Genomic DNA, 19,777 nt, shown 5'->3' with positions numbered 1-19,777 from the left:
ACCTCTGGGAACAAGAAGAAAGAGCTAAACAACTAAAATATATAAAACAATATCACTTCTGCAATGCTAATAAGCCAGGCAAGTGGCTAACGAGGACACTGAGGAAAAGAAAAGAAAAGCCATATATAAATATAATAAAAACCAAGGAAGCAACGTTCACAAGAGAGAATGACATATTGAAGCAATTCAGAAATTTCTTCAGTAACCTCTACAAACAAGAAAACATAGAAGAGGATAAAATAATAAAATTTCTAGAACAACAAAATCTAACCAGGACCACAGAAGAACAGAAAAGAGATCTTAATAAAGAAATTACGGATAGAGAAATTAAAAACGCAATTAAAAATTTGAACTCGCAGAAGGCGCCAGGTCCAGACGGACTGACTGCCGCATATTATAAAACATTTGAGGAAATTCTTACTCCACATTTAAAAATTATCATGAACCAAGCAATGTCAGAATGCAAAATCCCACAGACCTGGAAGCAAGCAACGATAACAATGATCCATAAAGAGAATTCGCCAGAAACTGATATGAAAAGCTATAGACCTACCTCATTGTTGAATGTGGACTACAAACTATTTACAAGCATATTAACAAACAGATTAAAAGTTTTTTTGAAAACCTGGATAAAAGAGGAACAATCAGGATTTCTACTACAACGAAAAATAAGTGATAACATCAGAACAATTTTAGATCTAATCGAATATTATGAAGAGGAAAAACAGAAAGAAATACTATTCTTGTCATTGGATATAGAAAAAGCATTCGATAGTGTAAATTGGCTCTTTTTCAAAAAATTACTAAGAAGATTGGATATTGGAACACATATGCAAAACGCAATAGAAACAATTTACAACTCTCAGGAGGCCAAAATAATAATAAACGGATTGGAGTTGGAGAAAATAGAGATTCAGAGAGGGACAAGACAAGGATGCCCGCTGTCACCCCTTATTTTCATATCGGTCATGGAAATATTATTAAACCATATCAGGGAAGACGAAAATTTAAAGGGGGCAGAAATCCAAGGACAAAAATATAAATGCAGGGCCTTTGCGGACGATATGATGTGCATCATTGAAAACCCGATAAACACCACAGAAAACTGGATAGAAAAGGTGAAGAACTACGGCGAAATAGCAGGCCTTAAGATAAATTTAGGGAAAACCCAAGCAATGACGAAAAATATGACAGAAGATAGACAAAGAAGACTATCGGAGAAAACAGGTTTAAAAATCATAACCAAGATGAAATACCTGGGAATAAATATATCAGCAAACAATAATCATCTTATAAAAAACAACTATGACTGCAAGTGGAAAGAAATTAAGAAAGATCTAAACAGCTGGAATAGTCAAGATTTATCATTACTAGGAAGGATAGCAGCGATTAAGACGTATATACTCCCAAAGATGCTATTTCTATTCCAAAACCTACCAATCATTAGGTCGCAAAAACCCTTCCATGAATGGCAAAAAGATATATCGAAATTCGTATGGCAAGGAAGAAAGCCGAGGATAAAATTCAAAAATCTTACAGATGACAGATCCAGAGGAGGAATGAATCTTCCAGACCTACAACTATACTATGAATCCTGTGCAATAACATGGGTAAGAGACTGGTTGCTCCTAAAAAGTAAGAAAACTCTAAACCTAGAGGGCTTTAACCTCAAATCTAGCTGGCATATATTTACATGGGGCACCCCAGACAAAAAAGAAGCGAGAACATTCAAAAACCATACAATAAGAGACTCATTGAACAAGATATGGACAAAATATAGAAACAGGATGTTCCCCAAAACCCCACTGTGGTTAGCTCCTCTAGGAATAATATTGAAGGAACAATGAGGAAAACTGAACTGGCCAACATATAAGGACATGGTTATAAGACAGGATAATGATTACCTTTTAAGATCACAATAAGAAGTACAGAAATTATCCCCGCAAATAACATGGCTACACTACAGACAAATAAAGGAGCAATTCAACAAAGATAAACAGAAAGGTTTCATGAATTTGGATTCGGACTGGGAAAAAATTCTGAACTCGGAAAATAAGTTGATCACAAAAATATACAAAAAATTACTGGAATGGGACACTGAAACTGAACATGTAAAGACATGTATGACCCAGTGGGCAAGGGATATAGGAAGACCAATCCTATACGAAGAATGGGAAAAGCTATGGGGAAAAAATATGAAATTTAATTACGCCTCGGATCTTAGAGAAAACCAGTTCAAAATGATATATAGGTGGTACATAACTCCGAAAAAATTAGGTCACTACAAGAAAGATAAACGAACGAAATGCTGGAAATGCCAGGAGAAAGAGGGAAATTTTTTCCACATGTGGTGGGCATGTGCTAAAACGAAGAAATATTGGACAGAAATACACAAAGAATCCCGGAAAATATTGAAAAAAGACTTACCATTTAGACCAGAACTATATCTGTTAGGGGTGACTAACACGAACTTAGGAAAAAATGAAGAAAAGATCTTAAATTATTTAGTCACGGGGGCCAGAATTGTTTTTGCAAGAATCTGGAGATCAAACCAAGTACCTACAACAGACCAGTGGCTGGTAAAGATAAGTGATATAAAGAATATGGACAAGCTGACATTCCTAATGAAGAAACAACAAGGAAACCCAATAAAAGAAACGGATTGGTCAAATTTCGAGGAATACATAAGACAAAGAATGCTAGATTCAGAGGAAAAGAAATAGAGATTAGAGCTCTTGGAAGAGGAAAAAGGAATCACCCAAAAGTGATCGGGACACTCGTCATAAGAGGAATGGTCATCTGATGATGAAATCTGCAGAGTTAAACAAATGAAGAATACACACTCTTAAATCATTCCACCTCACACCCTCTCCCTCTCTACCCCCTCCTCTCCCCCCTCTTGCATGAAGTTCCCCCTCCCTAACCTCCCTCCCCTTACCAGTACACCACCCCTTCCCCAAAATGTGATTTTTCCCCAGTTTTTTTAAGCATTGTATTAAAAGATCTCAATAAAAATACATTAAAAAAAATAGTTGACCAAATAGTGGCCTCTATAGAGTATTGGCCAGATTCTAAACATAAAACTGCATATGGAATGCAGTTTGGCATGCCAAATAAATTATGCAGGAATTTTGAATGAAATGATCTAATTGCACTGTTATTAGGGGTTAGTCAAATAGGAGCTCCATAGAGAATTTGTGTTCTCACGTTTGCTTGGAAAACTTTCAGGGCTGGGGGAATATGTTAGTTGTCCCTGGAATGATAGAACCTCCCAATAACACTGGTACTTGATTGGGTCCGGGCCAGTGTGTATTTTAAATGAGTGGCCCATGACAAGTTGTTGCTAAACCAAAACCCTAGATATTTACATTTTTTACTTGCTCAATATAGTGGCCCTTTGCCTTCCAAACTTGCTTTTTGTTGCTCTTCCCAAAAACCAATATCTTGGTTTTATCATAGTTTACCTGGAAGTGAACTTAAGGTCTTTGGTTTGGTGGCTAATAGATTGAATGTACAATACCCTAGGATATCAACATTCTTTCAAGTCCATGTTTCTTGAAGAGCAATTACCGATGCCCTTTTAAGGAACTTTAAAAAAATAACAGTTTGATACCCCACAACCACCACCACCAACTATGTTCCACGATATGAACAAGGTTTTGGAGCTTGCATTTAGTCATTGAGCTTTTCCTAGTTGGATTGCAGGTTCATTAAGTGCCAGGCTAGGGACTGTACTGGTTTGCTCAGATGGAGTAGGTTGATACGAACCAACCTCTGTTTGGTTGAACAGGCCATTGTAAAGTAAAGGTAAAGGTTTCCCCTGACATTAAGTTCAGTTGTGTCCGACTCTGGGGATTGGTGCTCACCTCCATTTCTAAGCCGAAATGCCAGCGTTGTCCGTAGACACCTCCAAGGTCATGTGGCCGGCATGACTGCATGGAGAGCTCTTACCTTCCTGCTGGAGCGGTACCTATTGATCTACTCACATTTGCATGTTTTTGAACTGCTAGGTTGGCAGAAGCTGGGGCTAACAGCGGGTGCTCAGTCCATTCCCTGGATTCGAACCTGCAACCTTTTGGTCTGCAAGTTCAGCAGCTCAGTGCTTTAACACACTGCACCACCGGGAGCTTCTTAAGCAGGCCATGGTAATCTATAAATATGCAGCCATTTACACATATTTGTCTGTCCATCTTTGAGACACTGTAAAAAGAGCAATAGGATAGCATAACCAACATAGATAGATCCTTTGCTTTTTATATATATGTCTTCCTTCACTAAAAAGAGTTCATTAAGCAGTTTCTAACTACCACAGGTCACTTTAGCTTACTAACAATGACATGTGACATGAAAAACCCAGAGATGGCAGGAAATGAAACTAGGACTTTTTTGCATCCTACTATACAGAGGAGCCCTGGTGGCGCAGTATGTTAAAGCGCTGAGAGCTGAACTTGCAGACCGAAAGGTCGCAGGTTCGAATCCGGGGAGCGGAGTGGGCGCCCACTGTTAGCTCCAGCTTCTGCCAACCTAGCAGTTCAAAAGCATGCAAATATGAGATTAATAGGTACCGCTCCTGCAGGAAGGTAACGGCACTCCATGCAGTCATGCCAGCCACACGACCTTGGAGGTGTCTACGGACAACACTGGCTCTTGGGCTTAGAAATGGAGATGAGCACCAACCACCAGAGTTGAACACGACTGGACTTAACATCAGGGGAAAACCTTTACCTTTAACTATACAGAGCTAAGTGGCCAACAGCACCCTCTTCTGCTCACTATAAGCAATTGAATACCATGCGTGTAGGATATATTTCAAAGGCCAAAATTGACAAAACCTATGCTTTCCCACAACTCAATTTCTGTAGGGTTGCAAAAGTTCCTCCATGTCAATTGAATCATATTTTTAAAATCCTTCATTGTTTTTTTCCCATTCATTGAGAGTGCGGGACATTGTCTGTCTTTTGATACACAGTTTTCCTAACATTCTCACTTTTTGGTGAATTTTTATGCATGCATGTTGCACCTACTTCTTCTTGATTAAAGTATTTGTGTGCATTCCACAGGTATATATATGCTCCACTTGCCTCACTGCCAAGAGAACTTCTGAAGATGGCAGTCAGTGAAAGGTTAGGAGAGAATGCTGCTGGAACCTGGCCATACAGCCCGAAAAATCTACAGCAACACATTTGCATGCATTGTTTCCAAAAAGGTGCATTGAATGGGGAACATATAATTCAAATTCAAAAGGGAGAAAAACCCACAATCTACTATGTTGTTTTTTCTCAATGAAATGGAGTGATAGATAAACACTTTCACTAGGAACCTTATAGACCACAGAACAAAAGAATTCAAGGAGTGGCAGACAGTTTATGAGAAATCCATTTCTGGCCGTAAGTATCTGGTTGTCAACACTGAGAATGAGGATGCTGAAGTAGCTATGTCTTTGGTGTGATCCAGCCAATCTGACCTAATATTCTTAAAATAATCAGTAACTCAAAGGAATGTTCCAATCAGAAAAAAATGCTCACGTAACTATGTAACGATGTCTGCGAACACTTGGAAACAAATGCGGTCATTGCTAATAGTCAACATGGATTTACAAAAAACAAGTCATGCCAGATTAATCTGATCTCTTTTTTCGATAGAGTTACGAGTTGGGTCGATACAGGGAATGCTGTGGATGTAGCCTACCTGGATTTCAGTAAGGCCTTCGACAAAGTCCCCCACGAACTTCTGGCAAATAAACTAGTAAAATGTGGGCTAGACAAAACTACGGTTAGGTGGATCTGTAATTGGCTAAGCAAACGAACCCAAAGGGTGCTCACCAATGCGTCGTCTTCATCATGGAAAGAAGTGACAAGTGGAGTGCTGGGCCTGGTTCTGTTTAACATCTTTATTAATGACTTAGACGAAGGGTTAGAAGGCACGATCATCAAGTTTGCAGACGACACAAAACTGGGAGGGATAGCTAACACTCCAGAAGACAGGAGCAGAATTCAAAACGATCTTGACAGACTAGAGAGATGGGCCGAAACTAACAAAATGAAGTTCAACAGGGACAAATGCAAGATACTTCACTTCGGCAGAAAAAATGGAAATCAAAGATACAGAATGGGGGATGTCTGGCTTGACAGCAGTGTGTGCAAAAAAGACCTTGGAATCCTCGTGGACAACAAGTTAAACATGAGCCAGCAATGTGATGCGGCTGCTAAGAAAACCAACGGGATTCTGGCCTGCATCAATAGGGGAATAGCATCTAGATCCAGGGAAGTCATGCTCCCCCTCTATTCTGCCTTGGTCAGACCACACCTGGAATACTGCGTCCAATTCTGGGCTCCACAGTTGAAGGGAGATGTTGACAAGCTGGAAAGCGTCCAGAGGAGGGCGATTAAAATGATTAAGGGTCTGGAGAACAAGCCCTATGAGGAGCGGCTTAAAGAGCTTGGCATGTTTAGCCTGCAGAAGAAAAGGCTGAGAGGAGACATGATAGCCATGTACAAATATGTGAGGGGAAGTCATAGGGAAGAGGGAGCAAGCTTGTTTTCTACTGCCCTGCAGACTAGGACACGGAACAATGGCTTCAAACTACAGGAAAGGAGATTCCACCTGAACATCAGGAAGAACTTCCTCACTGTGAGGGCTGTTCGGCAGTGGAACTCTCTCCCCCGGGCTGTGGTGGAGGCTCCTTCCTTGGAGGCTTTTAAGCAGAGGCTGGATGGCCATCTGTCGGGGGTGCTTTGAATGCGATTTCCTGCTTCTTGGCAGGGGGTTGGACTGGATGGCCCATGAGGTCTCTTCCAACTCTACTCTTCTATGATTCTATGTCTGTTGGGTCTGGTTTATGTTAATTTTAGTACATTGTGTATTTTTTTCTACTTTCTTTTCTTTCTCTTTTTCTTTCTTCTTTCTTGCCTCCTTCCCTCTCTCTGCTTATGTCCAATAACTGTTTGGTGTGCTGTATGGTTTCTTGTTTTTGTGTTTTATCATTCTTAAATATATGTCATTTCACTGTAATTCACACTGTTAGTAAATGTTTGCAATAAAAATTATTTAATAAAAAAATAAAAAATAAAGCCAAGGGCGTTGACCAGGGCTGATCCTGTAGGGAGATGTCCACGAGAAATGAAAATTATGGCCTACATAGGAATTGATCTCCTTTTTGGAAATGAGAAGGGAATGATCTTCAGTGCAGTGTCCCATGAAAAAAAACGGGTTATAAGAGCACTATGAATAGCAGGAATCCAAAGATAGAAAAGAGGAGTGATCCAGATGATGCAGAACTTTGACTGGCTGGTCTACAGTCAACTTTTTTATCATCAGTATCAACAATGTTCCACATCCCATTTTGTAATCCAGCACAGGTAGATTCTGTTGTGCAGCCCTTCAGGTATATCCTCTTTTCTGAATATGAGAAACAAAGAGAAACATATCAATTCCATGTTATACTACTAAATAAAGTTCACTCACTCTTTGAATTTATAGCCCCAAATGATTCTGGGCATTTACGATAACTAGCAAAATCAGACTTACAGAAATTGCACAAGACTGAATATTTTTCCCAGAGTGCAAATATCATTATAGGTAATAATGCAACTAAACATATGTAATTCATTTCATTGGACTGAAATGCATTGCTTCCCAGGCAGGAGATCCCAATTCAAGCATTGTCCAATAATGGAGATGTTATCTTTGCTGGAATGCAGCCAAACAAAACCTCACCTTTCCGCTTGCTGTGAGCTGACTGCTCAATTAAGTATCCTGTTCATATTTTTGAAAGCTCTGCTATTTTGGGGAGTATTCCCTAACAATCTTTAGTAATGTTTTATTTTCTGTTATAGAAGTGAATAGCAAGAATCTCTTTCCATGGAGAAATCAAAGGGATAGCTAGTGCTACTGTGAAATGGGATATACTGTACATTGTCAACTTTAATTTTAGCAACTGACTAAAATTCTGGACAAAACTGGGAATGTAAGCTTCTATTCTTCATTGAAAACCTCCCACATTTGTGCTGTTTGCTCCCACTTCTTCACTTCCACAAGTGGAATTTTGTTAGGATTTTCTACATCTCTTTAGGAACACGTCAGGGATTAGTTGGTCCTCTAAAGAAGTGCAATAGATTATAGGCAATGGCAAGAGGAAGAAAAACTACTTAAGGGTGGACACGTAAAGCATGTTTGAAAAAAGGTTTAAAAATGTATTTTCCAGTGACAAGGAGAATCTGGAACTGATGAGAAACTTTACAGTTATGGATGTAATCCGTGCAAAATTTGCAAAAGAATTGCATAAGGAACAGCATCACATTAAGCATTCTCTGCACATAAAAATATTTCTAGAACTAAATTGCTATTGCTTAAGTGGAAAGTGCTGCTTTTTTGCATAGAGTATGTCTTGAACTGTGAATAGATTATGAAAATGGTGCTTTTTTGAAGTCTGTCTCAAGTTAGAAAGAAACATGGTAAAACCACATGTCATTTCCTTTGAGAAGGAAATGAGTGAAGAATTATAATTCTAGTAAGTGTTGCAGCCCTCAACTGTTTGAGGCCAGCAAATTTGACCTGCCAGCGCCTACCCTTACCACTCTTCATGACATTTTGGAAAGTGCATTAGTAATGTGCTACACCAGCTGGAATCTGGCCACAATCTCTTGTCTTGAGACATTGGGTTCTGCTATTGCTCTAACCACTTCATCGATCACAAGGGCTGGAAACATACTTTTTCACAACAGAAGATAAGCTGAAATGAGTTTTGTGCCTACCAATATCTTCCATGTCCTCCTACCTCATGGTCTTGCAGAGAATCACAAGACACACATACACACCCTTCTGGTTACAACTTCTATACATATGTCAGTATCTCAGAAGAAATCAGTTCTTGTTGCCCAGGGCCTTCTATACAAACAGGAACAGGCTCCCTTGTGGGCTAAACCACATGCTATTTTAAATACACAGTGTGCCATTTAAGATCTGTCTTTAGGGCATAGAAAGCAGGCACAACCATGATATAGTTAACAAACAGGGTACAAATATGAAGTAAGTTTAAAATGTCCACCCTTCTGAGTTTTTTGTTTTTAGATAACTCATACAGTAGAGTCTCACTTAGCCAACATAAACAGGCTGGCAGAACATTGGATAAGGAGGGATTAAGAAAAAGCCTATTAAACATCAAATTATGTTATGATTTTACAAATTAAGCACCAAAACATAATGCTTTACAACAAATGGATAGAAAAAGCAGTTCAATACACCATAACGTGTATCTCTTTAGCCTGCAAAAGAGAAGGCTGAGAGGAGACATGATAGCCATGAACAAATACGTGAGGGGAAGTCATAGGGAGGAGGGAGCAAGCTTGTTTTCTGCTGCCCTGCAGACTAGGACACGGAACAATGGCTTCAAACTACAGGAAAGGAGATTCCACCTGAACATCAGGAAGAACTTCCTCACTGTGAGAGCTGTTCGACAGTGGAACTCTCTCCCCCAGACTGTGGTGGAGGCTCCTTCTTTGGAGGCTTTTAAGCAGAGGCTGGATGGCCATCTGTCGGGGGTGCTTTGAATGCGATTTCCTGCTTCTTGGCAGGGAGTTGGACTGGATGGCCCATGAGGTCTCTTCCAACTCTACTATTCTATGATTCTATGATTCTATGAACGTTATGTAATAATTACTGTATTTATGAATTTAGCATCAAAATTTTGCAATTTATTGAAAAATTGACTACAAAAACATTGACTACTAAAAGGCAAACTACGTTGGATAATACAGAATCTTGGATAAGTGGAGCTTGGATAAGTGAGACTCTACTGTACATAAAAAACCTAAATTGTTATCAAATTTTAAATCTTATTTGCAAAAAAACAAAGGGAGGAAAGAGTAAAAATCCCTTATCTCTCATCACTGATCGGCGATAAGAGCAGCAGCCTGTAGGAGTGAAGGGAAACTCTTACAGACTTAATCAAACATACATCTGACATGTGGTCTGGAGGTTACTTTTCTCTGTTTTACACAATGTTGTTCATTTGAGATCTTCTATAAAATATATTATGTATTTTTTACTATCAAATGCTTCTCTACATCAAATGGTGTGTTATTATAATCATTTATTCATAGTAAAGCCAGGTAGAACTACCTTCCATATATCCCAAAACTTATTTTCTAAAACTAAAAATCAATCCATATGTCAGGGAAAGAGTAAATGATGTAAATTGAAACAGATGATGCAACAAACAAACAAGCCCAGAATTACCAGTATGTAATGTATATGTCGTCAAATCCAGGCAGTAGTTCTCAGATCCAGTGCAATTTACTACTGCTGGCGGACAGGGCTTTGACAAAGAATAGCAGGCTGGACAGCGCTTTCCATTGGCTGTGGTGTTGACTGGTGGCACTGGAAAACAAAAGGAGCCAAGTGACATAAAGTGCTGGTGCATAACATGGGGTATAATTTCTCTCTCTGTTTTATCTCTTAGTATATAGTTTTCAAGACCCATACAAAATTCAGATATAGATCTGCACAAAGTATGCACATGATTGCTGTGTGAAGAAAACAGCATTTTCTGTATGGGAAGTAGCATTTTCCACACAGAAAATATTATTGCATAGAAGTATTATTTTGTTGTTTTGTGTAAAAACCATGTGTGAATTTTTTTGTGCAATGATTCTCTGACAGTGAATATTCTTGCCAATATTATTTTCATAGAATCATAGAGTTGGAAGAGACCTCATGGGCCATCCAGTCCAACCCTTCACCAAGAAGCAGGAAAAGCGCATTCAAAGCACCCCTGACTATAACAATTGATAAGTAATTGCCTTGCCATGCCAGAAAATCACAATACCAATTTCTCACTGACTTACATGGCTGCTATAAGGGTAACTTAGTTCATTCAAACAAAGCAAACCCCAATACTATAGAACCACATCCAACTTTACTGATGTTTTTGGATTGGAACTCCCAGTATTCCTCACCATTGCCTATGGTGGTTATGATTATGCAAAGGCAGTGCAAAATTTGGAGGATCACATAATTCTTATTTCTGCTGCTAGTGCATTAAAACATCTTTTTAATACATAACTTTGAAAATGTTCTCCTTTTTTGGACTCTAGAGATCAAGGCTTTATGCCTCACTTGTCCATGGAAACACACTAGGCGACCTAAGGCATATCTACAATGACCTTTTATCCCAAAGAGTCCTGAATAAACTCCATGGAGGCTGCATGACAGATTGAATTGATTCAGTGTAATGTGGCCTTAAACCATATTAACATACATTCCGTGATTCTCATCTTTATAGTGCCCACCAGGTATGAAAATAGCACTGTTCATTGCCTGGTGCTTGTAATAATGATAGCTGGAGTGATGAGGTGATTGCAGGGAGGAATGAAAGAAGGGAGTGATTCATCCTTTCCCTTACTCTATCATGTCACTTTGTTCTTCTAGCTATCATCATTACAGGTGCCAAGTGGTCAGAAGCACCATTTTTGTGCCTGGTGGGCACTGCAATGTCCAGTATGACATGGCAAGGTAAGGACAGTGATCCAGCAGCATCAAACAGTTTCCAGTGCCACTGGGTGATATGGATGCCATCCAGCTCCACAACTAGCTCTGCAGCTGGCTGTGTGTGTGGACCATGGGAACACTGATCCAGAGAGCCCCACTCCAGATCAGCATTGCCATTAGTGTCCTTTGTAGGCGCACCCATACTTCCAATATCAGATAGGTTCATCTTAGGATTGTTATAAGTCTGAAATGATTTGAAGGCAACAAGGAAATTTATTTATTTTTATTTATTACAATACTTATATCCTAGCCTTCTCACCCATAGGGGACTCAGGGTGAGAAAATCTTTGCCAAAACCATATTTAATGAAGGTGGAGCATACATTTTAATAGGAAGACTGAAAGGGCCAAAGGACGATGACAGGGAGAACAATGGAAGGTACATACAGAATGATTCAGGAGGCCTGGGAGAGAAGGATGCAAGAAATCTAGGGGGGAAGGCAATGGATAAAGTGACATCTTGGTGTACTCTTGGCCACTCTAGGATCTTCTCTGTCAAGGAAAGTTGAACAGCCTTGAGTGAAACCAGACCATAAGGCAGAATCGAATACCCTCATGTCATTTCCAAATCATTCCCCTAAGATGACCCTCTGGTGGACTTGTTTAGCAACACAAAGTGGTTTTCAAAACTGATCAAGGATTTGAGCCCTGATTTCCAAAGTCGTCATCCAGCATTCAAAACACATAGTCCAACATTCAAAGCACTATGCCACCCTGGCTCCTAGAATTGCATAGCTCCTTGCAAAATATATGAAAAAGTCCTTGTGTTGATACCTCTGTTTATGTAATCATAAGTCACAGCTTGTGCTGGGCAGTAGAATTAGACAGTTCCTTGCAAAATAGCTGAAAAAGTTATTGTGCTGACACATCCCTCCTGGTTATGTCAACAGCTAGAACAGGTTGTTCAAGGATTAATTTATAACTGCCTGTGGTAAATGAATGCCAGTTTACAATCCGGGACATTCCGCTCATTGTTATGACACAATCATCACATGGTCACAATGATACAAAGGGATAAAAGGGGAATTTGAGGGAAAATACAAGATGTCATGCTTACAATGAGAAAAGGCTGCACTGCAGTTTTCCTCCATGCAACAGTTGGCACCCTTCCTGATGAATTCTCCTTGGCCAAAGGTGACCAGTATCCATCTAGATGTGCAGTTCTCAGAGGAATGGCATCCCTTTTCTACAGTGAACTCTATTTTTCCACCTACAGAACAACATGGAGATTACTATTCAGTAGTGACAGAATCTTCACCTGCATCTAACAGCCTTCTTTCTAATCTAATGGTACACCTTGCCCCAATTAGACCAAGTTGGTTGCCCAAATGGATTACCTTTTTGCCTTTGTTTGAATTCCCTTTTGCTTACCTTGTGATTTTTCGGTTATACCAATAGCACAGGTGTTTTCACCATCTTCACACAACTCCCGTCCACCGGTACAATTACTGCTGGTGGCAAAACAAGTTTCACATTCCAGGAAGGCACCTTCAGGAAAAGAAATAATAATAATAATAATAATAATAATAATAATAATAATAATAATAATAATAATCTATATAAATGTTACTGACTCCAAGTGATTTTTCTTAAAACATATTTTAAATAGGAAGAATTCTTATTTGAGGGTGCAATGACTTCATTTTGCCCCCCTCCCCTCCAGCTAGCTAGTAGCTACACTCATGGGATCAACATTTTGAGGAGAGGCTTAAAGAGCTGGGCATGTTTAGCCTGCAGAAGAGAAGGCTGAGAGGAGACATGATAGCCATGTACAAATATGTGAGGGGAAGTCATAGGGAGGAGGGAGCAAGCTTATTTTCTGCTGCCCTGCAGACTAGGACACGGAACAATGGCTTCAAACTACAGGAAAGGAGATTCCACCTGAACATCAGGAAGAACTTCCTCACTGTGAGGGCTGTTCGGCAGTGGAACTCTCTCCCCCGGGCCGTGGTGGAGGCTCCTTCTTTGGAGGCTTTTAAGCAGAGGCTGGATGGCCATCTGTCGGGGGTGCTTTGAATGCGATTTCCTGCTTCTTAGCGGGGGGTTGGACTAGATGGCCCTTGAGGTCTCTTCCAACTCTACTATTCTATGATTCTATGATTCTATGATTTTCTCAGTTAATGAATGAAACAAAATGTTATCGGCTTCCACATCTCTTCTTCTTCCACAGTTCTTTGAAAAAGACACATCAAAATAATATATGTATAAAATATGTATATATTTTTCTTTAAAATAATATCATGTGAATAAACAAAATGGAATGATTTCTGGCTGAATTGAATGGATTTCTCATAACGTTTGGTTCCAAAACAGCTTGAATGTTTGAAAACTCAAAATGAAAGCTCCTGTTCTCCATTGGAAGCCAATTCTGTGCCTGTCTCTTGATACCTGTACTAGTCTTCAAATAACATTGCCATGACATATGGCTCTTTTTGAATGTTACTACATGACTATGGAGAGAGGGGACATAACAGCATTTAATATCTGAACCTACTTTAAGTCGGTTATCAATGAAATCTTACCTAAAGTTGGAAGCAAAGTGCAGAGGAACAGTACCAAAAGAATTTTCATGCTGGTGATGATGTGAAATGTCCAATTGAAGATCCAGGTCTAAAACTTCAATGAAGGAAATTCTATTGCCTGACGTGAGCACATAAAGGTGAAGGGTGAACATGTGCATTTATTGGGATCCAGCCAAATCAATTTCTGTTCTGAGTATTATAATCACACAACTATTGCAATATCAGATTATTATTATTATTATTATTATTATTATTATTATTATTATTATTATTATTATTATTATTATTTCCACAGCTGGTTCAACACAATATAACTCATGATACTCACCAGATGTTCAGCAATGTTGTGAGGACGGCCAGGAGCCAACTTAAGGTGAATCTGGGTTTTCATGCCCATGTAGACAAGCCCAAAGAGTTGTGGAATCCAGACAATAACATTTCAACTCTGTTAACAAAATAGAAAGTAACTTTCAATGATATTCAGATTTAATATTTTGAATTACTCTATTGGGGAGAAAATCCACCCTGATCACTGCTCTAACATTTTTCAACTTCATGTTTTCCTTTTTGGCATCAGGGCCATCAGCAATAGCAAAAAAATAAAAATAAATAAAAGGCTCTTGCACAAAAATGTAGTTACTTTTGGTCAAAAATATTGAGGGGTTTTGTGTCGAGATTGTTGATACAACACACACACACACACATATTTTCTGTGCAAAAATCCCTACTTATGGCAAAGAACTCCAAAAGACACAAACTAAATACATTAGAGGAAAAATTAAATCTATAATAGAATAAATACACCATAATTCTTATACAGTAGAGTCTCACTTATCCAACATAAACGGGCCGGCAGAACGTTGGATAAGCGAATATGTTGGATAATAAGGAGGGATTAAGGAAAAGCCTATTAAACATCAAATTAGGTTATGATTTTACAAATTAAGCACCAAAACATCATGTTTAACAACAAATTTGACAGAAAAAGTAGTTCAATACACAGTAATGCTATGTAGTAATTACAAATTTAGCACCAAAATATCACGATGTATTGAAAACATTGACTACAAAAATGCGTTGGGTAATCCAGAACGTTAGATAAGCGAGTGTTGGATAAGTGAGACTCTACTGTAATACATTGACCAGCAAATGGATTGGCCTGGATCCTGTTACCCATTATTTTATGTCCGAGGACTATTTGAGCTCCAGCAGAGGCTTTCAGTTTTATAATAGGAAGTAACCAGAAATCATTTCCTGTTTACCTCCTTTAAAAAAAAAGAAACGACACTCTCTGGTCTAAAATTGCCACTAGAGTACCGCCCAAAAGTACAAAAAATGACCCCTACACATAGGGGCTATTTGGAGTGATTCGAGGGTCTAAAAAGTCTCTGTATCCCCAAGCAACCTGTGGGTTGTATTTTGTGCATCTTGCCCTATAGATTTACTTCCATCTTATAAGCTAACTTACTGCTTTTTGGTGCTTTGAAGAACATTATCTCATAACAAACAATGAAGAAAAAGATTCAGAGAAAAGATATTACGCTACTCACCCTCTGTACTTGCAATGAGGTTGTATCTAGCTTTCTGCAACTTTGTCCTGCCATTTTGCACTTTGGTTCTTTGCCTCAGGTGGCCAAATGTCTTTCTGCGAAATGGTGATTTAACTACATGCACCAGATGAAAAAATGAGGCTAGGTCCCACAGTGCACCAAATCAATGCATTTATTTTTAAAGGGCTCTGCTGTGCTTCAGGCCATTAAGGTTTTCCACTTGGAAGGGAATACCACGGTCTGCCAAATATGTATAACCGAAAGAGAATGTCTTTCAGAATGCTTTGCATGTAGGCAGGGAAATTCCATACAGCAAATTTGAATAGGATTAGTCAGCACTTGACAAGCATGAGAAAAATGCAGCCCTTTGTGAACCTTGTGACCTAAGACTGCATGTTTATTCTGGACTAAGAAGGGGGAAATTATATGAAAACCAAAAATGATGAAAAAGGGGGAAGCCCATTTTTGCAGAGAGGAATTCTGTAGGCAAACTAAACACATACCCAAAACTTGCAAATATATAAGAATTATTTCCTCCAGTTGAACAAAAATGCAGAGAACTCTCCAGTATTGCAACTATGGGTGCATCTATACTGTAGAATTAATGCAGTTTGACCCCACTGTAATTGCCATGGCTCATGGGAACTGTAGCACCAAACATCAGCTCCCAGGGTTCCACAACGTTGAGCTATGGCAGTTAAAGTGGGGTCAAACTGCATTCATTCTGCAGTATGGATGTACCTGAAATTTTGTGAGGATAAGTAACATAAGGGAAATACCTGCTCCTTTCCTGTCCTCTGCCTGATGCTAAGATTATAAACTCCTTTTCCACATTGATCTGAGGCCCCTTCCACACAACTGAATAAAATCCAACTTTTTGAACTGGGATATATGGCATTGTGGACTCATATAACCCAGGGAGCTTCCACACAGGTCTATATGCCAGAATATAAAGGCAGAAAATCCCACAATATCTGCTTTGAACTGGGTTATCTGAGTCCATACTCAGATAATGTGGGATTTTCTGCCTTGATATTCAGGGTTATATGGCTGTGTGGAAGGGCCCTTAGTTTGCAGCAACTGATATAAACCATTAGGCATGAGCAATCCATGAAAAAAATGTTTCTAAACTCGCTTCTAAAGCAGGGAGTGCCGGCGCTTCATTTTTGAAACTATTTCCAATTTTTCCCCTCAAAAATTTCAGATATTTCCAAAAATTCGTAATGCTCTAAATTGGTTCGTTAATGGCGGGCACGCATGCGCAGTCACCAAAAAAAAAAAAAAAACAGCACCGGGGGGGGGGGGGCTTTTACAGGGCTCTCCTGCCCTCATTTTTTGAGATCACCAAATTGCAGTACATTTCCTTTACCCTCTCATTTTTGGCGAATTTTCATAGCTTATACAAGAAACAAATCCTTTTTTTCTGCATTGAAAGACTTATTTCCTTTTCCATTGGGTTTTCTTCAATGTGAAAGTCCTTCTTTTACTTAGGTAACTAACTTTGCATCTCGAAAATCACTGGACACAGTGGCCCAGCCCCCAACTCCCACCTCTTTGTAAAAAGTTGCGGAGTGGGAACTTTGTAGCTGCAAGAAAAATGGGGGCTTGGGTCCCACTCCTCTGGGGAACCAGCCACCGTTGGTCGGCACCCACCACCCGCCCTTTTCTAAAATGTAGCAGGGCGGCAACTTTGTTGCTGCAAGAAAAATGGGGGCTCGGTTCCACTCCTCTGGGGAACCAGCCACTGTTGGTCGGCACCCACCCCCCACCTCTTTCTAAAAAGTAGCAGGGCGGCGACTTTGTTGCTGCAAGAAAAATGGGGGCTCAGTTCCACTCCACTGGGGAGCCGGCCACCATTGGTCGGCACCCACCCCCCGCCCCTTTCTAAAAAGTAGCAGGGCGGGGACTTTCTTGCTGCAAGAGAAATGGGGGCTCGGTTCCACTCCTCTGCGGAGCTGGCCACCGTTGGCCAGCACCCATCTGCCGCCCCTTTCTAAGAAGTAGCGGGGCGGGGACTTTGTTGCTGCAAGAAAAATGGGGGCTCAGGTCCCACTCCTCTGGGGAGCCAGCCACTGTTGGGCTTGGGTCCCATTCCTTTGGGGGACTGGCCACCATTGGTGGGCCCACACCCCCAAAAGGCCAAGCCCACACCCCCAAGCAGAATCAACCTGCCAGCCCACAGGGTGGTCGGGCAGCACCCTAACATTGGATGCTTAATAACTGGCAAAAATCTGGTAGGGTTGTCCAACCCACTGCCAAAGTGCAGGAAATCACATTCAAAGCGCCCCCGACAGACGGCCATCCAGCCTCTGCTTTAAGGCCTCCAAATTTATTTATTTTTTTAAATAATTACAAAAATATTTTAAAAAATTATTTTGGGGCAAAAAAAATTACGAAAAAATTTAAGAGACATAACTAGAGTAGGGCTACAATGCTTCGAATTAACAAGCTTGGTGGCCAGTGATAGCCCACGTTAGATAACGGATCAAAAAGCAGGATATATCCAATTTTAATCCGATATAAGATTCATTACGATTTTTGGCCATGCCTATAAGTCATGGATAAAGTGGGTGGAGGGGAGAGAAAGTGGGACATTTTGAAAGCAGTTGGAAAAATGAAATGGGAGAACATATTCTTCCTGCCAAAATTGGGCAGTTGGAGTGCAATGGTTCCCAACCTTCTTTTGACCAGGGTCCACTCTCCAACTTTAGTACCAAAAGAGTTATAAATCAGTTTTTGGTCAACTTTAGATTCGGTTAGGTTATTCGGGATGCTGATTAAGAAAATTGCATTGAATAGACCACATCAGCTCTAGTTTTTGATACAGAACATATGCCATCCAGTAGTCGCCATCTGCTCGCCCACAGAAAACAATATTTAATAAGCCTCAGCATTATAAGAGGGTTTTGCGAGACCAGTCACTCTCGTTGCAACTGAGGCTGTGGACCATATTTTAGCTCTTGGGGACCACTGGTAGTCCATGGACCACAGGTTGGGAACCACTGGAGTATAGAATGTAAAACCTTTACCAGGCAAATTCATGTTTTTGTGGTCCCTATAGCATTTCTGCCATTCAAAGACTTGCCCTACTTTTGGACAGAGAGAGGTGATTATATCAATCAATTATAAACACCAGCAGGTTGATGCGGGAAGCAGTGGTAGTGCTCCTCAGCCACTTCTCCTGTGCACTGTACAGTTCCTTATATGGAAGATGAGAACTGTATGTGTTCCACAGTCTGTTGTTTCCCTATCTCAAGGCATACACACACACACACACACACACACACACACACACACACACACACCTTCTGGACATGCCAACCTGCTGGCCTCAGGTGCACTGGAGGAATAAAATACCCTCTCTTGTGACCAGTATTGAAGTCAGATTCAACATGTTAGTTTGGGCAGCTTCTGTAAATGGAATGGGAGTTGGGGCACCACCTTATCTCCCTCTCTGGGCAGCAAAATATCCCATTCCGTCCCAGCTCCCTTCCCAAAGACCCTGTACCTTCTTGATAAAATCCTTCCTCCTCACGACTCAGACAGTTCCAACAGCCCATTTTACTGGACAGGAAACAAAAAACGGAAGCCATAAAGCACACAGCATGAAATCGCAGGCAGTTTTTCCACTAGAGTTGCCTTTCTTGAAAGTGGCCCCTGATGTTTGTGTATCAGCAGGCAGTCATGAAGAAAGCTTGACCACTGTCATGTCTCATGTGACTTTTATCTCTTTGAAAGAAGAGGTTTCACTTGCTCTGAATGTAAGGTCGTTGATAAACACCCGGAGGGAGATTCAGGAACACGCCTTAGGGGGTAGAAAGCGGCATTTGGCTTCCTGAGGTCTCTGAAATGCTTGAGTTATTTATAGCACTTTCACTGCAAGCAGGATTAAAGTATCATATTCAGTGGCAGAGGAAAATACATTTGAGAAGAGTAAAATAAAAGCTAACTTACAGGTTGCCTCCTCCTTGACAAAGCCAGGAAATTCAAAGCTAATACCGGTGGTTTAATGAAATGTACCCCATTTTCAGGAAGGATATTGGCCAATAGCATTAGTTTGACTTGTTTACATCTCCCTTCCTTCAAGCTTTCCTGGGTCTTTCATGTTGAAATCCAGAGGAGACCAAAAAGATTTTCCATCATCCTTTGTCCAGAATTG

The 19,777-nt window shown here is 40.2% G+C and overlaps 1 protein-coding gene across 4 annotated transcripts; it reads right to left on the bottom strand.

Moving 5' to 3' along the window:
• Positions 1–7,024: 7,024 nt before the first annotated feature.
• LOC100553581 (phospholipase A2 inhibitor and Ly6/PLAUR domain-containing protein) lies at positions 7,025–19,449 on the bottom strand. Of its 4 annotated transcripts, none has more exons than XM_016994785.2 (8): positions 19,127–19,449; positions 15,619–15,858; positions 14,397–14,513; positions 14,069–14,162; positions 12,918–13,034; positions 12,604–12,756; positions 10,237–10,377; positions 7,025–7,398 (listed from the first exon to the last, which is right to left on the bottom strand). In XM_016994785.2, the coding sequence occupies exons 4-8, from the start codon at positions 14,115–14,117 to the stop codon at positions 7,211–7,213; spliced, it is 648 nt and encodes a 215-aa protein (XP_016850274.1). In that variant the 5' UTR covers positions 14,118–14,162; positions 14,397–14,513; positions 15,619–15,858; positions 19,127–19,449; the 3' UTR covers positions 7,025–7,210. The 4 variants fall into 4 exon arrangements, with proteins under 4 accessions (XP_016850274.1, XP_062818448.1, XP_062818449.1 ...); XM_062962378.1 differs by having other exon boundaries at positions 14,069–14,186; positions 19,127–19,447; XM_062962379.1 differs by lacking the exon at positions 15,619–15,858.
• Between the last annotated feature and the right edge of the window lie 328 nt (positions 19,450–19,777).

The sequence above is a fragment of the Anolis carolinensis genome, unplaced genomic scaffold (genome assembly GCF_035594765.1).
Source record: "Anolis carolinensis isolate JA03-04 unplaced genomic scaffold, rAnoCar3.1.pri scaffold_10, whole genome shotgun sequence".
Taxonomy (NCBI): Eukaryota; Metazoa; Chordata; class Lepidosauria; order Squamata; family Dactyloidae; genus Anolis; species Anolis carolinensis.
This window is presented reverse-complemented; position numbering and strand designations above follow the sequence as displayed.

Bases quoted from the DNA above. Each gene is read 5' to 3' on its own strand.
- LOC100553581 (XM_016994785.2), bottom strand. From the start codon at position 14,117: ATGAAAATTCTTTTGGTACTGTTCCTCTGCACTTTGCTTCCAACTTTA. The intron at 10,378-12,603 runs GTAAGCATGACA...TTTGTTTTCCAG, and splicing joins CAGTGCAGCCTTTTCTCATT to TGCCACCAGTCAACACCACA. The intron at 7,399-10,236 runs GTAATTCTGGGC...TCTCATATTCAG, and splicing joins GACATATACATTACATACTG to AAAAGAGGATATACCTGAAG.